Here is a 20,971-nt window from a genome sequence, read left to right as displayed (position 1 = left end):
TTTACTGTGCCTAGATCTCCCCAGTCACCAGCAGGCCCTGCCTTGTGTCTCAGACCTCCCTCCCCAAGACTTTACCTCTTCCTCTTTATTAAAGGAAAACCCTAGAAAGTTCTGTAGCAGCAGGGCCTTAGGGAGTTAGTCTAAGGACAGATGCCCAGCAGAAAAAGAAGCATACTTCCCATTAGGTTATTACACTGATAATGATTATCATGTATTTACTGGCCTCCTGTTATGTACTAAGCTCTTCATCTGATAGAATCTTCAACCTTCCCTGCCCTGTTCTTCCAAAGGTAGAAATAGTGGCCCCATGCTAAGTGAAGCTAGCCAATCCCTAAAAAACAAATGCCAAATGTCTTCTTTGATATAATGAGAGCAACTAAGAACAGAGCAGGGAGGAAGAGCAGGAGGAAAAGATTAACATAAAAAAAAAAAAAAAGAAATAGTGGCCCCATCTTACAGATTAGGAAACTGAGGTTAGCAGCTGCAATAACCATGCCCTTAGCAACCTATTACACAGCATGTTGGTTGACCAAATGAGTGTGGAGTCACTGTGAAGTGAGGTTAGGCAACAGGAAAAGAAGAGCTGATCCCAGAAGTCCAAAGGCTGAAATTTGCTTCTGCTTCCTGACCATGAACCTGATAACAGAAAGAATAGGACCTCTCTACCTGCATCAGATGGCGCTGGCCTGCTGGACTCCAACTGATGACCCAAGCCAATGAGGAGGGACATGGTCTGTAGAGGCCTGAGAAGACTTGGAAGTGATCCACAAAGCCCAGGCCACCCATACACCTCAGGGACAGATGACACAGTCCTAAGAATCTCTGGCTGCCGCCCTTTCTCCTGCCTCTTACCAATTCTTGGCAGCCAGACTTTTTTAAAGATGCAAATGATAATGCATCTCTCCCTCCCAGGAAAAGGGAGCCTGCTGGAGTGTCAGGAATGTTTTCTCTCTCTGTGATGGTCCCCAGGTACACACATAGAAAATTGATCCATGGCACTGTTTGTAAGTTATAGCTAATTACAATTTTAAAAGGGAATTCTACTTGCAAGAAGATAAGAGTAAGTGTATTTCTTCCTATTCCTTGTGCTAAGTGCAACTAAAAGCCCTGGATGTCATGTATAAAACAAACATAAGACTAAATGGTGGAAAGAAGAAGGCAGAGTGGCCGGGACCCAGGACCCAAAAATAGACATGGTAGAGACTTCCTTAGGCTTCTTTTTATCTCATTATCCCAGACCAGGTTCAGCAACCAGGGACTACCAATGGGCACAGACAGGAATAATAATATTTTTTAAAAGCTCCTATATAGCCCAGAGACCAGGAAAAGTACGACCCAACAAGCAGAAAAACCCTTTGAAAATAAATACCCTCTCCCAGTCAAATGCTGCAGGAAAGACTGCAGCTCCACCCTATCCATGCCACAGGCTGGGTAGGGAACCAGACCTTCCCTTCAGCAAGCAGGAACAAGGGATAAACACCCCTCGCCCCTTGTTGGCTATCAGAAGAAGCCAAGTAGGGAGCAGAGACTTTCCTCCCAGAAATGACAAGTGATCCCCCCAACTACAGTGTTGGAGGAGACTGTGGGGAGCTGAAATTCACATACCGTCCAGCAGTACCAGGGAGCCCCCCATTGAGTATCAAAGGACTTCTGCCTGCCTTCCTCTGGCAGCACTGAGCCAAATACCACCCCTTCTCCTGTTAGAGGGTGTCAGAGGAAAACAACCAAAACAGGTTTAAATAAGACCCAGTGTTTCCCAACGTAACATAAAATGCCCAGGTTTCAATCAAAAAACCCTCATCAAATCAAGAACCAGGTAGATCTCAAACTGAAAGACAAAAGACAATCAATAGATAACCAACATTGAGAGAACAGATGTCAGATAATCAGATAAAGATTTTAAAGCAGTCATGAAAAAAATTCTTCAATGAGCAACTGCAAACACAGCTGAAACAAATGAAAATATAGAAATATAAAAAGCTTCAGCACACACAAAAAAAGTACAGACACTATAAAGAAGAACCAGATGGAAATTTTAGAGCTAAAAAATACTAAATGAATACCAAAATAAAAAGTCCAGTGGATGGGTTCAACAGTATATAAAAAAAATACCACTACCAAAAATACAATTTGTAGGATTATAAAACTTTTAGAAAAAAAGTTTAGTGCCCAGGACTAGACAAAAAGTTTTTAGACACTATACAAAAACCACAATCTATAAAAGGAAAAATTCATAGATTATATTTAATCAAAATGAAATGTGTGCTGTATGAAAGATCAACCCCATTATGAAGATGAAAAGACAAGTCACGGAGTGAAAGAAAATACTTGCAAATAATTTATTTGACAAAGGACTAGTATCTAAAATAAATCCCAGCCATACAAAAGCAAGTAATGCTAGCTCATGGGCAAAAGACATGAGTAGGTAATTCACTGAAGATATATAGATGGCAAATAAGCACATGAGAAGATGTTTCACATCATTAGCCATTAGAAATTCAAATTAAAGTTACGATGAGACACCGTTATACACCAATGAGAATGGCTAATATAAAAAATGACAATACCAAATGCTGGTAAGGATGCAGAGCAATAGGAACGTTCACTCATTGCTGATTGGGAATGCAAAATGGTATAGCCACTTTGGAAGATTATGTGACAGTTTCTTACGAAACTAAACATACTCTTTCCATATGAGCTAGCAATTGTGCTTCTTGGTATTTATGCAAATGAATTGATACCATATGTTCACACAAAACCTGTACATGGATATTTATAACAACTTTATTCACATTTACCAAAACTTGAAAGCAAACAAGATATACAGATGAATGGATAAACTGTGGTACGTACGGACAATGAAATATTACTCAGTGCTAAAAAGAAGTGGACTATTAAGTCATGAAAAGACATGGAGAAATCTTAAATGCATATTACTAAGTTAAAGAAGCCAATATGAAGAGGTTATATACTATATGACTCTAAATACATGACATTCAAAAAAAAAAAAAAAAAAAGGCAAAACTACTAAAAATACCAGTGCTTACTAGGAGTTAGGAAGTAGAAAGGATGAATAGGTAGAGAGTGGAGGATTTTTAGAGCAGTATACATTAATAGCACACACATGTTATTATATATTTTTATTATATACTTTTCCAAACTCATAGAATGTACACCACCAAGAGTGAACCCTCATGTAACTATGAACTCTGGGTGACAACCATGTGCCCAGGTAGGTTCATTTATTGTAACTAATGTGCCATTATGTACCATGTTGACAGTGGAGTAGGCTGTGCATATAGGAAATCTCTGTACCTTCTGCTCCATTTTACTAGAACCTAAAACTGTGCTGAAAATAGTCTATTTTTTAAAAGGATTAACTGTTGAACCATACATTTACAGTAGCTAGACTTTACAACATGTAAAGCACACCCAATACAGGCTTTTAAAAGGAGCAACTGAGAAATTAGAATAACATGATAGCTAATTTTTTAAGTCAACAGAAGTCTTAGAATTTAAGGATGTGTTCTAGAAATTAGAATTTAAAAAGAGATGGGAAATGTCAGGGATGGGGGCAAAGGGATAATTTGAGAGACACAGCATCTAACAAATGAAATGATCAGAACAAGAACATAAAAAAAAAAAAAAAAAACAGACGGGAAGAAATAGCCAAAGAAACAGTAATAGGGAAGAATTTTCCCAGAACTGACTGAAGGGCACAAGTCTCTACTAAAAGGCCAACACAGTGAAACAGACAAGACCCAATCCAAGGTTTGTAGAACACCAGGACTGGAGACCTCTGTTTTTTTCAATACAGTAGCTTTGAATGCCTCCTTTCTCTCCAACCATGTACATATATTAATTTGATTATTTTAAGAAAATCTATGTTTTCTTCTCAATATGCAGCATCCACACTTCAAAGTAAAATCAAGCACCTAAATTATGTATTTCAACATAACCTTCACCCCAAAAGCCTTCAGGATCAAGTTCAAACATTTTAGCCTAGCAAATAACACTCTCCTCATCTCCAACCTGCCTTTTCTCTGGCCCACACGCTGAACTCTTGTCAGCTAACCTCGCTTCTAACTATTAAAAAACAAAAAAGTGAGAAGAGATATCAACTCTCTCCTAACGTCCCTCAATTTAGAAAAAGGAAAACTCAGGACAGGAGAGTATTTTCCCCACCACAAAAATTCTGTGCCTGGCCCTGGACCAGGAGCTGACCATTACTATGAGCCTCTCTAGCTGCCATACTCCAAACTGTAACTCCCTATTTTAAATTTTTTCAGTACTTATAAATTAACATTACTTATTCTTGTGTTTTCTTTCTAGCTGTAGGAGGGCCAAAGTGTGTATTTTATTCTCTATCGCCTATGTAGAGGTTAAAAAGTGTCTGGGCATTGAAGGTACTTGTTATGAGCTGAATTGACTCCCTCCAAAATTCATGTTGAAGCCGTAACCCCCAGGACTGCAGAGGGATACTATATTTGGAGACAGAGCTTTTAAAAAGGAAATTAAGGTAAAATGAGGTCACAAGGATGGGCCCAAATCCAATCTGACCTGATATTCCACAGCACCCACTAAGCCCCAGGGGATGCCACATCCTTGTCCAGCCAAAACAATAACCATGCAGGCCCCAGGCCCCTGCTCTGCCGTCTTCCATCCCTCCAACTCAGGCCGCCCCAGCATTCATGCCCCAATCTTTCAAATCGTCTCTTATTTTGCCGCAGCTGCATCCTCCTGAAGGGGGCCCCTGGGTTTGGGCAGCTCAGCCAAAGGCTTTCCTGGCAGACCTTCTCATCTCTCTTGGAGCCCCCTTGTTTGGCCTGGGTTGGAGGGACACACCCTCTACCCTCCCCAAGTGCTCTCTGCTGGATGAGTGCCTTTCCACTCTGGGTGAACGTGAGCTGATCATCAAAGGAGGAGTTTGGCTGCCTACTAGCAAGACCTATGGGGAGCTGTCAGCACCTGCAGACATGTGGGGGATGTGCCCTTAGCTATTGTCTGAGACAACAGAAAAGTTCCATTCCACAGGCTGATGTGCTTTGGAATAAACCAAAGGGAGATCTTATGTCAATCAGGGTCCTTGAAGGAAACAGAAGATGAACTCAGCTGTCCTATTTTGTTTTTAAGAAAATGTAATGAAGGCACTGTTGACTTGGGTGTGGGCAACACAGGGTGTTGAAGCATCTTGGGACTAGCAAAAGTGAGACTATTACCATGCCAGACTGGAGGGATCAGGGGAGGACACAGGATCACTAGAGCCAGTGAAAGGGGTTATGGCAGAGCTATAAGCAGGAGATGGTATGGGTGTGGGGCCTGGGAGAACTATTGCCAAAACTGCAGTGCCTGATGGGGCAGGAGCCAGGGAGAAACACCCCAATCCCTCTCTTTTCCCATTTCTTGCCAGTACTTCCCTTGGCCACATATGAACCCAGTGGTACACTCCACACAGGGTGGCTCCCCAGCAGAGTAGAGAGTGAATCAAGGAAGGCAAGAAACAACCAGCACAAGCCCAATCCAGGCACAAGGGCCATCCAACTTGAGCAGGTGTCCCACAAAAAGAAAAAAAAATTAGGGGCCATCAGAATATCCTAATCCATCTGGCTTTGGCATTACTATGCATAAATGACATAACAAATATTATGGAGGGTAGTTAGTGAAGTCCTTTTTGTAAACCTTACATTCACTTCCCCTCCTAATCTCACACTAATTTTCTGCATCAGAATGTGTGTGCTATACTCAGGGCCCCCCCCCCCCTCCCTGGATCAATCCAGTTCCCCATAAAAGTCAAATCAGAACTATTTGAGCAGTACCTAATGAAAGGACAATATAATGAGGTGTTAACACTCTATAGTGTGACACTACAGAGTGTTCCTCAAAGGCTTATGTGTTAAAGGTTTTGGCCACCAGCCTGTGGCACTATTGGGAGGTAGCAGAACCTTTAGGAGATGGGGCCTGGTAGAAAAATGTTAGGTCCCTGGGAATGTGCCCTAGTAGTGGATACTGGACCCCAGCTCCTTCTTGTTTCTCTCTCTCTCTCTTTGCTTCCCAACTCCATGAGGTAAATAATTTTCCTCCATCAAGTGCAGATACTCCCATCTCTCTTGGAGCCCCCTTGTTTGGCCTGGGTTGGAGGGACACACCCTCTACCCTCCCCAAGTGCTGTCTGCTAGGATGAGTGATGAGTCTTGCCACAGATCCCCAAAGCAATGGGACCAAATGACCATAGACTTCTGAAACTATAAACCAATATAAACCTCCTATAAATTGATTTTTTCCAGCATTTTGTCACAGCAACAGAAATCTAACATAAAGCAGGTGTTATGGTTCGACTACGAAGCATCCCCCAAGCATCCTTGTGTTCATGCAGAAAGTGAAATGATTAGATTATGAGAGCTGTAACCTAATCAGTAGATTGTTCCATTGGATGGATTAATAATTTGAAAGAACAAACTGGATGCTAATGATATATGTGTATATGGAGTGTGGCTGGAGGAGGTAGGTCACTGGGGCCATGTCCTTAGGGATTATACCTTGTCCCGCCTTTTCTCTCTCCACTTCCTGTCCAGCCTCCAGGTCCTGAACTGCTTTCCTCAGCCATGCCCTTCCCTTCTACCCCGCCCCTTAGGCCCAGAGCAATGGAGTAAGCCAACCTTGGACTTAATCTCTAAAATCATAAACCCCAAATAAACTTTCTTCCTTTAAATGGTTCTGGTCAGGTATTTTGGTCACAGTGACAAAAAGCAGATTGTCATAACAGGAGATAGTCCCTTATCTCCAGTCTGGTAATACCAGAGCTGTCACCACCCATAGATCTGAAGGGGCCTAGGAAGGAAGCTGTTGCCTACACTGGGTCTGGGGACTGTGGAGAAAGGTTACTCTCCAGGACCTGAGATCTCTAGCTGAGGAACAAGCCAGCTTACTGGGACCCAAAAAGAGACAATGAATACATAACTTTACTCGCCTCCCTCCCTCCAAATCTTGCTGGGCCTTCTCATTGACCTGACCCAATCAGAAGTCAGAGGGCTGAGACCAGCCAGCCACCTGGGGCACAAAGCAGGATGGAGAAAGGTGGACAGGTGAATGAAAGCTGTCCAACTGCATCCCTAGCCAGGGTGGTGCACAAAACAACCCAAACAAGGCCAAGGAGGTGGGTGTTTTCCTGTTCTGCAATCTGGCAGACTAACAAAGTTCTAGGCCTGTCCATGGAGCAGCATCACCCTAACACTGTCTCACCACCAAGGGGCTGCTTCCCAGAGCAAGTGCAAATCCAGCCCCAGTGCAAACTCCCAGCAAAGCTTCCCAACAAAGTCAGGGTGGGCATCTGTTGCCAGCAATGAAAGAATTCTGATTTAAACCTGTTATAATACCTGAGATAAAAATCTTCATGGGGCTAGCCGTGTAGCTCAGTGGTAGAGTATGTACTTAGCATGCTTGAGACCCAGGATCCAATCCCCAGCAACAAAAAACAAAATAATTTCATGCATGAGTTGGAGTCTTTCACACACAAAAATAATAATAATAAAAATGATGATAATAATGGGCAGAGCAAACCAATTGTCAGGAAAACTAAGAACCAAGCTCAGGCAGGATTTTACAATCTGAGCCCCAAGCCAGGACCACTTAGTAGTACATATGCAAAGCCACTACCAATCAGCCAGAGACCCTAAGATCCAGGCCACTGGGATCACCACCACAAGAATAGATTTTTTTCCTGCTTCTGCTTCTCAAATCATCATTGCCCAAAATGAAGTCCAGGGCAGTGACTTCTCTGGCTATACCAAGGTCATCTGCCTTATGGGGAACTGCAAGAACACCTGGGAAGTGAGAATCAGCATTCTAATTAGGAGGGGAGCCCCCCCAAACCTGGGAGCTTTGCCATGCTGAGTAGCCAACAAGTAATGTCTGCACACTATTCACGTGACCTTTTCAATATGCTCAAGTACGTGATTTTAAACAGTATCTTCAAAGCAGGATTACTGGTTCTTGTGTACTGCCAAATTTCTTTCCCCAAAGAGTTAAATTAATTACAACCAACAAAGGGTCTGCTTTTCCATGTGTGCATATATTACCACTGAAAAGTTTTAAAACTAGTTTAATAAGTGAATATGATGGATAACTCACAGCTTAATTCTCATGCTCTCTTTCTCTTATTTTCCCCGTGCTTTTTACTTTATTGTATTCTCCAAAATTCTCTCATATTTGACTTTGGACACATTTTATTATGTTTTGATAACCGATGTTTTTTTTTTTTCATTATTTTTCTTTTTGTAGTCTTGTACTAAAATTATCTGGCATTTGCTGAAAGAAGAGATTAGGATTAGCTGTAGTTGCGTTACAAGGGAAAAAAAAAAAAAAAACAGAAGCTTAAACTAGAGAGAAGTTTCTTTCTCTTCCACAAAGAGAGGGTTAGAGAAGGGTAGCCCAGGGCTGGTCTTGGAGCAACTTCATAAATTCAGGAGGGACCCAGCTCCTCCCTGATCACTTCTGTCATCCTGATGAGAACTCAGCTCCACTGTCCAAGGTGGCAGCCAAAGCTGTGGGACAGGGGGAAGGAAGAAGAGGAGCTAGCCACCTACCTTTACAACACTTCAGTTTGCATCTTATTGGCCCAAACTGAGACCTCATCTAGCCACACGGGAGGCTAGACATGAGCCAGATAAAAATCAGGATCTTATTCTTTAGGACTAAGAGAAGAAAGACATTCATATGAGAACAATATGATGTTTATAATGATGACAGTGATTAGCTAATCTTTTCTAAATAATTACTATAGTAGGTTAAATACTGTGGGAGGCCATTGATTCAAATTAAACTCCTACACTAAGCTTAACAGACCAAATCAATATGGAGTTTAACCACAATATCTGAGCTTTAGTTAATTGCAAGAGGCTCTGTAACCAATTAACCAATTGAGCTGTAACCAATTAAGCTGTCTCTACACCACACTTTTGTTTCCTATCAATGTTGTCAGAGTATGTTATTGGAGGGAGTTTTCTGAATCTGCCTTGGTTCTGGGAACTGCCCAATTCACAAATCATTTTTGTTTTGTGTTGCTTTGTTCTCTTTCATTTCTAATTGCTCAAATAAACTCTGTTGAGTTTAATTAGTTTAAGATTTTTCCTCTTGACAAGTAATTGTGGGCACTGTTCTTGGCACCTGACATGTATTATGTAATCCCTACCACACCCCTGTGAGATAGATACTATTACTATCATTGCACAGAGAAGAAGCCAGGGCACAGAGAGGCTAGGTAATTTGCCCAAGGCTACCCCTAACAGGTGGCAGAACCTGGATTTGAATACAGGTAGCCTGGCTCTAGAATCTCTAGGTCAAGACACAATATCGAACAGAGGTATCTCCTACCAACAATCAGAGAACCAAGTTAATGAGGCCAACTGAGGTTCTTCTAAGTGGCTTATCTACTAACTCAGGAGTAGAGAGGAGACCTAAGTCAGAGCTGCTGTCTCACTTTGCTCTGAATATTTCATGTGTGCATATACTCAACTAATTTTTTTCATAACACATATTATACTTGCAATCCACTGTCTGAAGCCTGTGTTTGCTACTGGCTGGGGCGGGGGGCAGAAACTGTATCCCCCAACAGTGGGTATAAAGCACAGCACATAGTAGATGCTCAAAAAATACTTGTTCTGAGTGAATTGGCATCAGCCCTACTCTGTGCCAGGCTCTAGGATGGGTACTGGGCATGCACATATGAGAAACACAGATCCTGCCCATGGCTACTCATGGAGAAGAAATGGAGTCAGGTGAGCACAGAAACAGTGTAGGCAAAGACACAGGGACCTGATGATGAGGATTTGGGTGTGACCCGTGTTGTTTAGTTGTCATAAGCAATAAGTGATAAGATCCTGAAGTCCTGAAGGGAGGCCTGCTGTAGGTCAGAGCCAGACTGGACATTCCTTTCAAGCCCAAGGTAAAAAATTTAGCCTCAGTTCTGAGGCAACAGGGAGCCACCGAAGGCTTAAGCAGAGGAACACAGAGCAGCCATCTAGGGCAACTCTTCTGGTGTGCAGAGGAGGGAAGGAGAACAAAAAAGTAAAAGCACAGAGATCTGTAAAGAAGCTGGAGCAATAAGCAGAGAGGAAGGAATGGGAGACAAGGATGGTTGGGAGGCAGAAAGAGATGGAGATTTGATGAAAGGCAAGAAAGAAGAGGTGGGCTCTCTGGGTGGAAGAAATAGAAAACTGGTTGAGAGGGGCCTGGGAGCAAGGCTGAGGTCTCAGGGTGGGTACCAAAGTGAGGGTTTGGAAAAAGGAAGGAGGGGTGGGGCTAAGAGAAACAACAGTGGCCCAGATGGGAACTGTGGAAGGGGAAAGGAGGGGGCCCAAGTGGCCAGAGCAGGGGAGTGGGGCTGGAGAGGGGCCCTGGCTCAAGCTGGCGCAGACAGAGCATTTGGCCGCCTGCAATCTTGTGCTCATGGCTTAGAAATGTCCCAGTCCTGCCAGGAGACGGCCTGGCCCCTGCTACCCCTGTCCCCCACCAGCCCACGCTGACTCCCACATCAGGGAGCTCTGAAGCTCTCCCACCCCCAGTCTTCTGCTCCCCTAGAGTGGGCCCCTCCTGGAACCCAGGCACACCTACACCCCCAACCTCCCCTCTCAGTCCTCCCCCTGAATGGCTGATGAAACAGCCCAGGACAGGAGGGAGAGAATAAACAGACATCTGCAGGGGGGCCTGTCAGGAAGCGGGGTGGACTGAGGCAGGCTGGGGCCAGCTGGGGGTGCCAGGGGCCCACAGGTCCAGCCGGCCATTGGCGGAGTGGGATCCAGGCAGCAGTCTGAGCCCGAGCCAGGAGGGAGTTGACTGTCTGGTCTGCAGTGCTCTGCCGACAGGCCTAATGAGACCCAGGTGGTCCCCTGGCCCCTGGTAGTGTAAGCTGATGCTGGTCGTGTGTGTGAAGGGGGGTGGTTCTGCAGCTTCGGGAGGCGGGGCTGGGGCGGCTGGCCAGGGGCCCAGCACATAACTCGAGGCAGCTAACAGTCTGGGACGCAGACACCAGCAGCTCTGAGCCGAACTGACAGCATGAAGGTACTGGGACCAGGGTGGGGGGTTCGTGGCATCAGAGGGCCCAAAGCCACTTGGCCACTCGTGGGAAGAAGTCATATGCCAGAGAGGGGACTGTGAAAGCAGAGGAGAATCTCTTGCAAGAAATTCTTTAAGCTTAAAGGGTAGACAGCCTTTCCTGAGAGTAGGGTTGCTTGGGAAGACAAAGAGGGACCAAAGGACAGGAAAAGGTTTCAGGCAAGGAGTGGCATGTGTAATGGTGCAAATGTAAAGAGAACAGGGGGTGCCTGGGGCTGGGGCCAGGGCTGAGCTGACTCTGTTTCCTGCCACCAGGCCCTCCTGGCCCTGCCGCCGCTGCTGCTGCTGCTCTCCACACCTCCCTGCGCCCCCCAGGCCTCTGGGATCCGGGGAGATGGTAAGCAGCCCCCCAGTCACAGATGCAGCACCGTGACCAATAGGCTGGGCTAGAAGAGGCTGTTCGGAAAGCCAGGCCTCAGCGCTGAGGCCCAGCTCTGCAAGGTTGTTTCCTTCTCCACAAAGTTGGGCAGGTGGATGAAATGATCTTTGGGCAGTCCCCCCTCAAACAAATCTCATGATTTAACAAAGCCCCCTAGCCCCAGGGACTGGGAAAAGCTGTGGGTGCTACGGTATTCTCTATGCTGTAAGCCTCACTGTTCCCACACTCCTCCCCCTAGCTTTGGAGAAGTCTTGCCTTCAGCAGCCCCTGGACTGCGATGACATCTATGCCCAGGGCTACCAGACAGATGGTGTGTACCTCATCTACCCCTCAGGCCCCAGCGTGCCCGTGCCTGTCTTCTGTGACATGACCACTGAGGGTGGCAAGTGGACGGTGAGTAGGTGGTCCCAGTTGTGTGAGCCTCAGTTTCTTCATTGTTAAAAATGGGGATGATGATACCCAAGGCACAGTTTGTGAGTAGCTGTCACCAATTGCTTAAGATACACTAACACATGTGACCATCACAATAGTCCTGGTGGTTGCTTTTCTAGATGAGGAACTAAAGCCCAGAGGTGAAGTTACTTGCCCTAGATCATGAAGCCAATACCAGGACTCACACCCAGGCACTTGAATTCTAGAATACCCCCCTTTATTTATTTAGGCAGTGCTGGGGATTAAACCCACACATCCCTCGCTAGGCAAGAGCTCGACCACTGAGCTACACCCCCAGCCCTGATTACCTTTCCTGACTCTCGTGAGACTGCGTGAAGGGCCCAAGTAGGTGCCAGTGCACAGCCCTCCCTCAAAGAGGAGCCTGGTGGCAGTGTGCACCTTGTTTTAACAACCTTTCCAACTCTCAGTCCTTTAATGAGCTAGTCTCACATTGCCGGGTCCATGCCTGGGTGGGCAGGGTAGGACAAGGCCCCTACCCACTGGACCTTCAAATCATTCCCCTTCCCTGTCCTCTCGGCTCCAGGTTTTCCAGAAGAGATTCAATGGCTCAGTGAGTTTCTTCCGGGGCTGGAATGACTACAAGTTGGGCTTTGGCCGTGCAGACGGGGAGTACTGGCTGGGTAAGGCATGGCCCTGGTGGGAGGGGGGACTGCTCCACAGTCAGGTCCTTGCTAACCAGCTCCCATCCCCCACAGGGCTGCAGAACATGCACCTCTTGACCCTGAAGCAGAAGTATGAGCTGCGGGTAGACTTGGAGGACTTTGAGAATAACACAGCCTATGCCAAATATGTCGACTTCTCCATCTCCCCGAATGCGGTCAGCGCTGAGGAGGATGGCTACACCCTCTATGTGTCGGGCTTTGAGGATGGTGGTGCAGGTATTCCCTCCTGAAAGCTTTAGCAAGGACTGTTGGGGGAGATGGCTGGGCCGGCCCCCTCCAGGGCCCTCCTTCAGCCCTCCTGGGCTTGGAAGAGCCACAGCAGGCTCCAAGCCAACTCCAGCCAGTGTGTGCTTCAGCCACCCTGGCCCTGCTCCAGGCAACCCTGTGGAGGAGCAGCTGCTTCTCTGTGCTGCAGAGGCCCATCTACCCAACATTTGGCTCAGAGAGGGTGCCCCCGTCCCACCATAATGCCACGTATGTCCCTCACTGTTGTCACCCTCTCCCTGCTAGCACAGAGCTCAGCTCCCTGCCTCAGCAGTCCCGTACTTCCTCCTCTCTGCCAGGTGACTCCCTGTCCTACCACAGCGGCCAGAAGTTCTCCACCTTCGACCGGGACCAGGACCTCTTTGTGCAGAACTGTGCAGCCCTGTCCTCAGGAGCCTTCTGGTTCCGCAGCTGCCACTTTGCCAACCTCAACGGCTTCTACCTGGGTGGCTCCCACCTTTCCTATGCCAACGGCATCAACTGGGCCCAGTGGAAGGGCTTCTACTACTCCCTCAAGCGCACCGAGATGAAAATCCGCAGGACCTGAGGGGCTGGCCCCCTCAGGCTCCATTCCTCCCTGGCAACCCCATCACTATGAATACTCCCTCTGACCTCTGATGCCCTGGGACCCCACTATGTTGCTTCTGCTGCTCCCTGAGCACCAGCTTCTCGAGAGGCCTTCTGACTCTCAGCCATGGCTGATCCCTATCACACACCCCGGGGCAAACATTTCTAAGCCAGGCCCTGGGAGCTCCCTTCCACCTGCAGCTAGCTACCAGCAGCACCCAGCCCTTTTCTGAGGTACAGTCACCCAGCCTGGACCTGGCTAGCCTCCATGAGACTGAGCTGCCTACACCCTGTCCCAATAGCTGAGAGCCAGGAGCCACCTCCCAGGAATGCACTTGTGTGTCCCACTTTAGCCAGCTTCTCTACTGTGGGCCCGTGTCTGGGAATACTCTAGACCAAGCAGTGTAATCTGACCACCCCTGGGTGTATGCCAGGCCATTCATGCATGACCACTGCCACACCCTGGCACCCCCTCTGGCTATTTGCAGAGTACCTTCCATCCTTGGCCTCCCTATCACCAATGTTCTCCCCTGTGGTGAACACCATGGACCTCACAACCATACTGCTTCTACCACCTGCCTGTCCCAGCCCCTGCAAAGCTCAATGACAAAACAGTATTCACCACAGGTACTGTATGTCACCCTGAAGTAGACATGGGCAAGGTAGGCATGGAAATGAAGTCCCCCAACTGCCCCCAGGGATTGAGGTTTGGCCATGTGAGAACACAGAAAACAATCTGTGGGGCTGAAAGTGGGCAGGGCATGCAAGGCTCAGTCATGGACCTAAACAAATTGGCTTTGTGCACAAAAAATATTGCTTGGGTCCCCAACTGGCTCCTCCTTATACCCCTATTGGTGGTATACTGTCCCCATCTCCAAAAATGACACTTGGAGTCAGGCATTAAAAGGAACCTTGTATTTCACAGGCCTCATTTTGATGTCAAAAAGACTGTGTAATAATATTACAATAATAAAAATACCATACTGAAAAGGATTGCTGGGTGGAGTAGGGGTCTCCCAATCCTGTCATGGCTCGGTGATGGCTCAGGTGGCTGCTTAAGGCTGAAGGGTGGGTCTGAGATGAACCTACAAAATAATCCAAGCTGAGCCTCACCTGCTCCCATGGGCCCTGAATCTGGGTCCCGGAGCTGGTGGCAAGGCAAAGGCTATGGGCCTTAGGGCTCCTGGAGGTCAGGCAGGTCAGCCAGAAGCATCGGGGAGTCCATCTGAATTTCACGCTGCAGGGATTCGATATCAGCAGGGTTCATGCCATGGCCCTCAAGCCAGTCAGCAAGGAGAGAAGCTGAGAGGGAGGCAGAGTCTGCCTGGCTGCAGGGAAAGGGAATCAGGGATGGAAAAGAGAAAGGTTACAGCTAGCCTCAGCCAGCTTTGCACCCATCCCCATCCCACAAGTGAATTCTTCCACACCAGGAGCCCCTCCCCACCACCCCATTCCAAGAGCTGGATCCAGCCATCTTACCCATCCTGTGGCCCGTCAGCCACGCCCATGTCGAAAGATTGGTTTAAGAATTCCTCCAGGTCAAAGCCAACACCATAGCCAGCCCCACTGCCCTTTGGAGTGCCTGAGAACACAGGGGGCAGGGGGTCCTCCACCTGTGGGGGATGATGGCAGGTTACAAACTAGCAAGGGCAGACTGAGGTGTGCAGGGCACCCTGGTCCTGAGGCTGCAGACCACCCTGTTTGGGTATCCCAGTTTCAGTAATCACCAAGTGCCAGCTAAGGCCCATCTCAAGACCAGGCACTTCCCAGAAGGTATTTTGTCTCCCAACAACCTCTTCATTGGTATTGTTCCTTCTTCTAGCAAGAGGACAAGTTCAGAGACATAAAAACCCCTGTTGCTCAGTTTTCATGGAGCAAGGACAACTTCCTGAACCCATTTTCCCTGGGCCCAGATCCAGGTGTCCCCAAGGCTTGGGTCTTTCCCCTCACCTGGGACTTAGACAGCTGCTGGGTCACCAAGTTGACATCGGGTGATTCTGATGTAGAAGGCTGAGGTCCCCCCCCAGGGTCTAGAGGTGGTGGGCCAGATGAGAAGTAAGGCAGAACTCCTGGAGCACTAGAGCCAGGCAACCCAGGGGGTGGCACAAGTGACTGGGGGGCCAGAAGGCTACTGGAGGTGGCAGTCTGGAGTGCAGCAGGAATAGGTATGGGTCCCGGAGGGCCAGCAGGATGGGAAGCAGGACAAGGAGGTGGGCAGGGAGGCTGGGGTGCAGGACCTGTGGTGGAGCCTACAGGTTGTGGAGGAGGACCCGTGGGCTGGGCTATGGGGCCAGGGGGTGGACTGGTGGGCTGGGCTGGGGATGGCCTTGTTGCTGGGGCTGGGGCTGGGGCTGGAGCAGGGGGCTGGGCCATGCGAGTCCAGCGCTCTAGCAGGCTTCGATCATTGTCACTAAGCACCAGTCCAGCCAGGGGGTCAGTGGAAGGGCCCCCTGAGGTCCCAGCCCCTCGCTCCTTTCGCTCCCGCTCTTGCCGCCGCTTTTCCCGCTCCTTGGCTCTCTCTTGCCGTCTCCGCCGCTTCTCCTCACGTTCTCGCTGTCGCTCCTGGGCCGTCACTGGCTTCCGTGGCTCAGGAGCCTCCAAGGGTGCACTAGGGCCATCTCCAGGGAAGTTGAACAGGTAAGAGGTAAGAGCCTGCAGCCATGTTCAAGCCAGAGCCCCCCACTAGCACCCCACTCCCCAGCCAGTCACTGAACCCATAAGGTACCTTTCAGCCGGCTCCGCAAGGACTTGAGCAGGGCAGCTTTGAGGGCTGCCTTGGTATTGTCTGAGATGGCGCCCTCTTTCTTCGGTGGGGCAGGCTCACTGGCTGGTGGAGGTGGCTGCAGGGTCAGATCAATGGTATCAGGTGCACGGCCAGGGCATGGTGGTGGGGCTGGTGGGGGTGACTCCATGGCACAGTCCCCACTGGGAGCCCAGGGACTGGGCATCTCAACATCTGGACAGCCAGGCTCACTGGCCACAGGCTGCAAGGAAGGCTGGAAGCGGATCTGTTGGCGGATGCCTTCCCTTCGTGCATGGAAGTCCTCAATCTCTGCCACAATGGCCTCCTTAATGCGTTCCCGGGTAAGGGCTTCACGGTCAAAGGCAAAGTCAAAGGGTGGGGCACAATCAGGCTCATCATCAGGGTCATGGTACTTGGCCAGGAAAGGATGGCGAAGAGCAGCAGCTGCTGAGATGCGAGCACTGGGTTCGAAACGCAGCATGCGACCCAGCAGTGAAAGAGCCTGGCGGTCAGCACCTGGGTACACTGTCTCCCAAGGCACAGGCTGGCGTGGTGGCAGGCTCTGGATATAGGCCCGCACCCTTTCAGCCCCGACAGCTTGAATCACAGTTGGCGATGGGGTACCCAACACCATCATAATCAGTTGAAGCTGGTGCACGTAGTTTTTGCCTGGGAAGAGCTGGCGCCGGGCAAGCATCTCGCCAAAGATACAGCCCACAGACCAGAGGTCGATAGCCTGTGTGTACTCATGCAGGGACAGCATGAGCTCAGGGGCCCGGTACCAGCGAGTAGCCACATACTCAGTCATGAAGTACTGGTGTTCAGCAGGGGAGGTACACAGGCCACGGGCCATACCAAAGTCACCAATCTTGAGCTCACAGTTCTCATTCACCAACAGGTTAGAGGGCTTGAGGTCACGGTGGATGACCTGAGCTGAGTGCATGTACTTAAGGCCCCGCAGCAGCTGGTACAGGAAGTAGCGCACATGCTCCAGTGTAAGTGGCTGTGAGGAGTGGATGATCTGGTGCAGGTCGCTCTCCATCAGGTCCAGGACCACATAGCTGAAAAGGAAAAGGTGAAAGAGGCATGTCCTAGCCTACCCACACCACAGGGACAAGCCCCATCCTCACTAGACCCTCCTGATTCTACACAGACCATGTTACCCTGGGACCCCCAAAGAGCTGACAGCATGGTAAAGAAGCAGCAGCACACCAGGTTTTGGATTACTCTACAACTTTTCCATGAACTTGGTTAAATCACTTTTCTCCCCAGACCTTCCAGTTTCCCCACAAAAAATGGGGTTCAACTATATCAGGGCTGGAGAGTAGGTTTAATTTTGGAGATGACTCCATTGTTTGGTAGTGGCTGCTTGAAGTATTATGTTGAAAATTGTGAAGATTTGTCCATTTTCTGTAAGACAGTATTCTGTGATCAATCTGCTACAGGGGTAGGAAGATGAAATAGTAGTATGAACATCTTATGTCTGACTTCCTATATAGTCTATAAAACTGTAACATTTGTACTCTTCTTGAAGAATAACAGCAGTCCCTCAAAATGCCCTAAAGGAGCACTGGTCCTGGAACCATGGGAATTTTCTAGCCTGTCCTTCCAGAATTTTAGCAATAAGGTCCCTGGCCTTCTGAAACAGTCCCAATTATGCCTCCCTCTCCTATCCCACTCCTTACACAGATTTGAATTCTCCATAGGGTACAGTGGGCCTCAGGATGTCCTTGATAGCAATGATATTGTCATGTTTGAAGTGTTTGAGGATCTTCAGCTCCCTGAGGGTCCGTTTGGCATTGGTTACCACATCAAAAGCATTCGGGATCTTCTTGATGGCCACCTGCTGGCCTGGAGAGCAGGGAAAAGACAGATACCAGAGGGTACCTTGGAGGAACTACAGACCCCTCTCAACACCACCCTTCTAGGATGCAAATAACAACAGCTACCATATACTGAGTACCTGCCATATGCAAAGAACTTGCTAAGTACTTTACAATATCAAATTTTACCTTCACAACTATCTTACCAGGCATGAACTAATAGCTCAAAGTTACAGATGAGAAAATTTGGCCCAGTAACTTGTAGATTGTACAGTTAGTTGGTGGGAGTGCTGGCTCTAATGCCTGGGCTCATTATCCCTCCCTACACTTTCTCTCCATCTCAGAGCTCACCATTCCCACCATGCAATCTCTTGCTCTGGAACACAGCTCTCTTTTAGACACCAAGGAACAAGCTCTCCATCTTGACCTAACCGGACTATCATTTTTCTCAGTAGAAATGGGCTGAAAGTATAGCAAAACCAGAGTTCCTGAAAATGGTGCCTAACTGGGATCCTGGCACCTAGTCAGTAAGTGCTGAATTGAACAAAAATTCACAGCCCAGCTTTCCTTCCTGGATGGCTGAGATCGGGCAGGTTTCTCACCACTTCTGGGAACCAGTTTCCACATCTGTGAGAGGCTCAGGAAGCTCACCCGTGAGGCGGCGGCGAGCAGAGGACACCACCCCGTAGGCTCCATTGCCTATGGTCTCGATGATCTCGTACTCATCCCCCACGTCAAAGGTCACATCAAAGGAGCGGGCTTTGAGCAGAGCTAGGTTCTTGGCCGCAACAGAGGCAGAGGTATGGACGGGTTCTGCCTTCACTGGCCCGGGGGGCTCCCCAGAGCCGTCCTCGCCGTCTTCCTCCTTTAGGGGCTCGGCCATGATGCCTATATGGAGACGCTTGGTGAGGAGAGGTCCGCCCCCCGTCGGCCTCAGTTTCCCCTCTGTGAGCTGGGAAGCAGAACCGGAGAATCTCTTAAGTTCCCCAAACCGAGCACGGCGGCAAAGGGGGCAAAAGAGAGAGGCTGGCAAGTAGCAGGCATCCTGCAGCGGGAGTTGGAACCCCGAAGCCCAGAGCCCAGCTCGGGGTCCGAGTTGGGGGAGGGTGCGGTACGGTCCAGGAAGAAAGGGAGGGGCGGGGCACTCGGGTTTCCTCGGGGCCATACTCACCCAATGGCGCCTCACCCTCACGCCTCCTCAGGACTTAGACTTATGGAGGTCCCGGGGCTCGCCGACCTCCCGTCCCCAGCGGAGGAGGTCTCCACGACTCGCTCGCTCACTTGTTCAAGGGCCGCCACCACCACACCAGCGTCGCCCGCTGCCCAGCCAGGGCCCCCCCGACCCCGCCCCCCAAGACCACGCTCCCTCCAGTCTCTGACCAATCGCTAAGCAGCCTCCGAGGAGGTTCCCACCCCTTCAATTTGCTGCTCCCAATCGAGTTTATCAGCTAAGGAAACCACGCCTCCATCCTTGCGCGCCCGCGCGCCCGCGCGCCCGCGCGTGCCCGCCGCTGTCCAGCTCGCCGGCGGGAGCCGCCCAAAGGGGGCTCTGCACTTCGCAGGGGTGCGCTCGCCTCCCCGCGCCGTCCTCCAACGCATGCGCGCTGGATCCTCGGGCGCCGTGTGAATGGAGGACAACGCCCCTGCACGTGTGCGCGCGCGCTCCCGTCAATCGGCTGGACCTCCTCGGGCCAATCGCAGCTAGTCCTGCAAACTCTGGGAATAGCGTGTCCCCCAGGAGGGGCTGCGAAGGCTAGATCTGTTACCTTGACAACTAGCTCCCGAAATCCCTCTCCTTTTGGCCCCTTTTTCCTTCTCAGTACTCAAGCCTATGGCATTGTGCCCCCACTTTATTGGTCCCGGGAGTGACCCATCTCGTCCAACCACTGAGATCCCAGTCCTCCGGGATTCTAGAGTGACGGGCCTGATGTCTCCACTGACTTCCGGTGGCTAGTCTCCACATCGCTTCCTGCGAACCTCGTCTCCGCTCTCGGGTCCTTTTGGAGCGTTTGTCTCATCTGGTGATGACAGCGCTTTGGGAGAGGCGTAACCAGAACCCGGTGGTTTATTCATTTCACGGAGCAGCTGTACGGAGCACGGTTCTCTGCGGCTCTGGGCGGAGGAGACAAAGGCGGGGCTATGTGAGAAAGGTTTTCAGCAGGGATCTCAGAGTAGAGCTGTAAGAAGCGATCTGGGAGTTGGAACTCCAGAGATGATTGGTTTCCATCAAGTGAAATGATATAGAAGGGCCCTGCAGATAGTAAAAGTGTGGAGATCGAAGAGTGGAGGGACACGAGCTTTTTACAGATTCTTTGACCGGTAAATGGAAGGCAGCGGATACAAGGATGGAACCCAACTGAGTCAGTGCCAGATTGAGCACTTATTCCTTAGGTCGCAAATGAAAGGTCCAAAGGTGGATCCAGAACAGAGTGATTTGTTTACATTCTCCACTTTTTTTTTTTTTAACTTTTCATAAAGTATACATAAAGTTCCACATATAATTGTTCAACTCAGTAAACTTCACAGAGTTAACACATTTACTTATTCCGGCCTCCCCACCACCGCCCCAACCCCTGGTGCTGGGAGTGAAACCCAGGGCCTCAAGCCTGCTAGGCCAGCCCTTTACCACTGAGGTTCACCCCCAGTCTCTTCTGTATTGCAGTCAGATTTAAAAACAAAAAAAATAACGTTACTAATCTTTCAGAAGTCCCTTCTCATTTCTAGTCCTGAAAAATATTGTTATTACTTCTGTTCTGTACTTGTTTTTGTGATTTGGCTTTTTTGTTTGGTTGGTTGGTTGTTTTTTGTACCAGCCATTGATCCCAAGGCACTTAACCAGTGAGCCACATTCCCCAGCTCCTTTTTATATTTTATTTAGACACAGAGTCTAGCTAAGTTGCTGAGGCTGGCATTGAACTCCCAATCCTTCTGCCTCAATTGTAATCCCAAGCAGCTGGGATTACAGGTGTGC

At 49.1% G+C, this 20,971-nt stretch overlaps 2 protein-coding genes across 6 annotated transcripts; one reads left to right on the top strand and one right to left on the bottom strand.

Moving 5' to 3' along the window:
* Positions 1 to 10,916: 10,916 nt before the first annotated feature.
* On the top strand, positions 10,917 to 14,427 carry Mfap4 (microfibril associated protein 4). 2 transcript variants are annotated; one of them, XM_046420749.2, is made up of 6 exons: positions 10,922 to 11,055; positions 11,365 to 11,446; positions 11,727 to 11,881; positions 12,465 to 12,561; positions 12,637 to 12,819; positions 13,167 to 14,427. In XM_046420749.2, exons 1-6 carry the CDS (start codon positions 11,050 to 11,052, stop codon positions 13,412 to 13,414), a joined length of 771 nt encoding a protein of 256 aa, XP_046276705.1. In that variant the 5' UTR covers positions 10,922 to 11,049; the 3' UTR covers positions 13,415 to 14,427. The 2 variants fall into 2 exon arrangements, with proteins under 2 accessions (XP_046276696.1, XP_046276705.1); XM_046420740.2 differs by having other exon boundaries at positions 10,917 to 11,055; positions 12,465 to 12,819.
* Positions 14,335 to 19,333, bottom strand: Mapk7 (mitogen-activated protein kinase 7). Of its 4 annotated transcripts, none has more exons than XM_046420709.1 (7): positions 19,172 to 19,333; positions 18,652 to 18,952; positions 17,863 to 18,028; positions 16,160 to 17,238; positions 15,385 to 16,052; positions 14,914 to 15,047; positions 14,335 to 14,762 (listed from the first exon to the last, which is right to left on the bottom strand). In XM_046420709.1, exons 2-7 carry the CDS (start codon positions 18,881 to 18,883, stop codon positions 14,609 to 14,611), a joined length of 2,433 nt encoding a protein of 810 aa, XP_046276665.1. In that variant the 5' UTR covers positions 18,884 to 18,952; positions 19,172 to 19,333; the 3' UTR covers positions 14,335 to 14,608. The 4 variants fall into 4 exon arrangements, with proteins under 4 accessions (XP_046276665.1, XP_046276672.1, XP_046276677.1 ...); XM_046420716.1 differs by having other exon boundaries at positions 18,652 to 18,888; XM_046420721.1 differs by having other exon boundaries at positions 18,652 to 18,888; positions 19,187 to 19,333.
* Between the last annotated feature and the right edge of the window lie 1,638 nt (positions 19,334 to 20,971).

This window comes from Marmota monax, unplaced genomic scaffold (assembly GCF_021218885.2).
Source record: "Marmota monax isolate L192 unplaced genomic scaffold, Marmota_monax_Labrador192_F-V1.1 WCK01_AAM20220418_F8-fsc00397, whole genome shotgun sequence".
Classification (NCBI taxonomy): Eukaryota; Metazoa; Chordata; class Mammalia; order Rodentia; family Sciuridae; genus Marmota; species Marmota monax.
The sequence above is the reverse complement of the archived record's forward strand: the minus strand, read 5'-3'. Positions and strand labels throughout refer to the sequence as shown.

Coding starts and splice junctions, on each gene's coding strand:
- Mfap4 (XM_046420740.2), top strand. Junction 11,447..11,726: donor CTCTGGGATCCGGGGAGATG/GTAAGCAGCCCC, acceptor TCCTCCCCCTAG/CTTTGGAGAAGTCTTGCCTT. Junction 12,820..13,166: donor CTTTGAGGATGGTGGTGCAG/GTATTCCCTCCT, acceptor CCTCTCTGCCAG/GTGACTCCCTGTCCTACCAC.
- Mapk7 (XM_046420709.1), bottom strand. CDS start 18,883: ATGGCCGAGCCCCTAAAGGAGGAAGACGGCGAGGACGGCTCTGGGGAG. Junction 18,029..18,651: donor TGCTCGCCGCCGCCTCACGG/GTGAGCTTCCTG, acceptor CCTGCTCTCCAG/GCCAGCAGGTGGCCATCAAG. Junction 16,053..16,159: donor CTTGCGGAGCCGGCTGAAAG/GTACCTTATGGG, acceptor ACTTCCCTGGAG/ATGGCCCTAGTGCACCCTTG.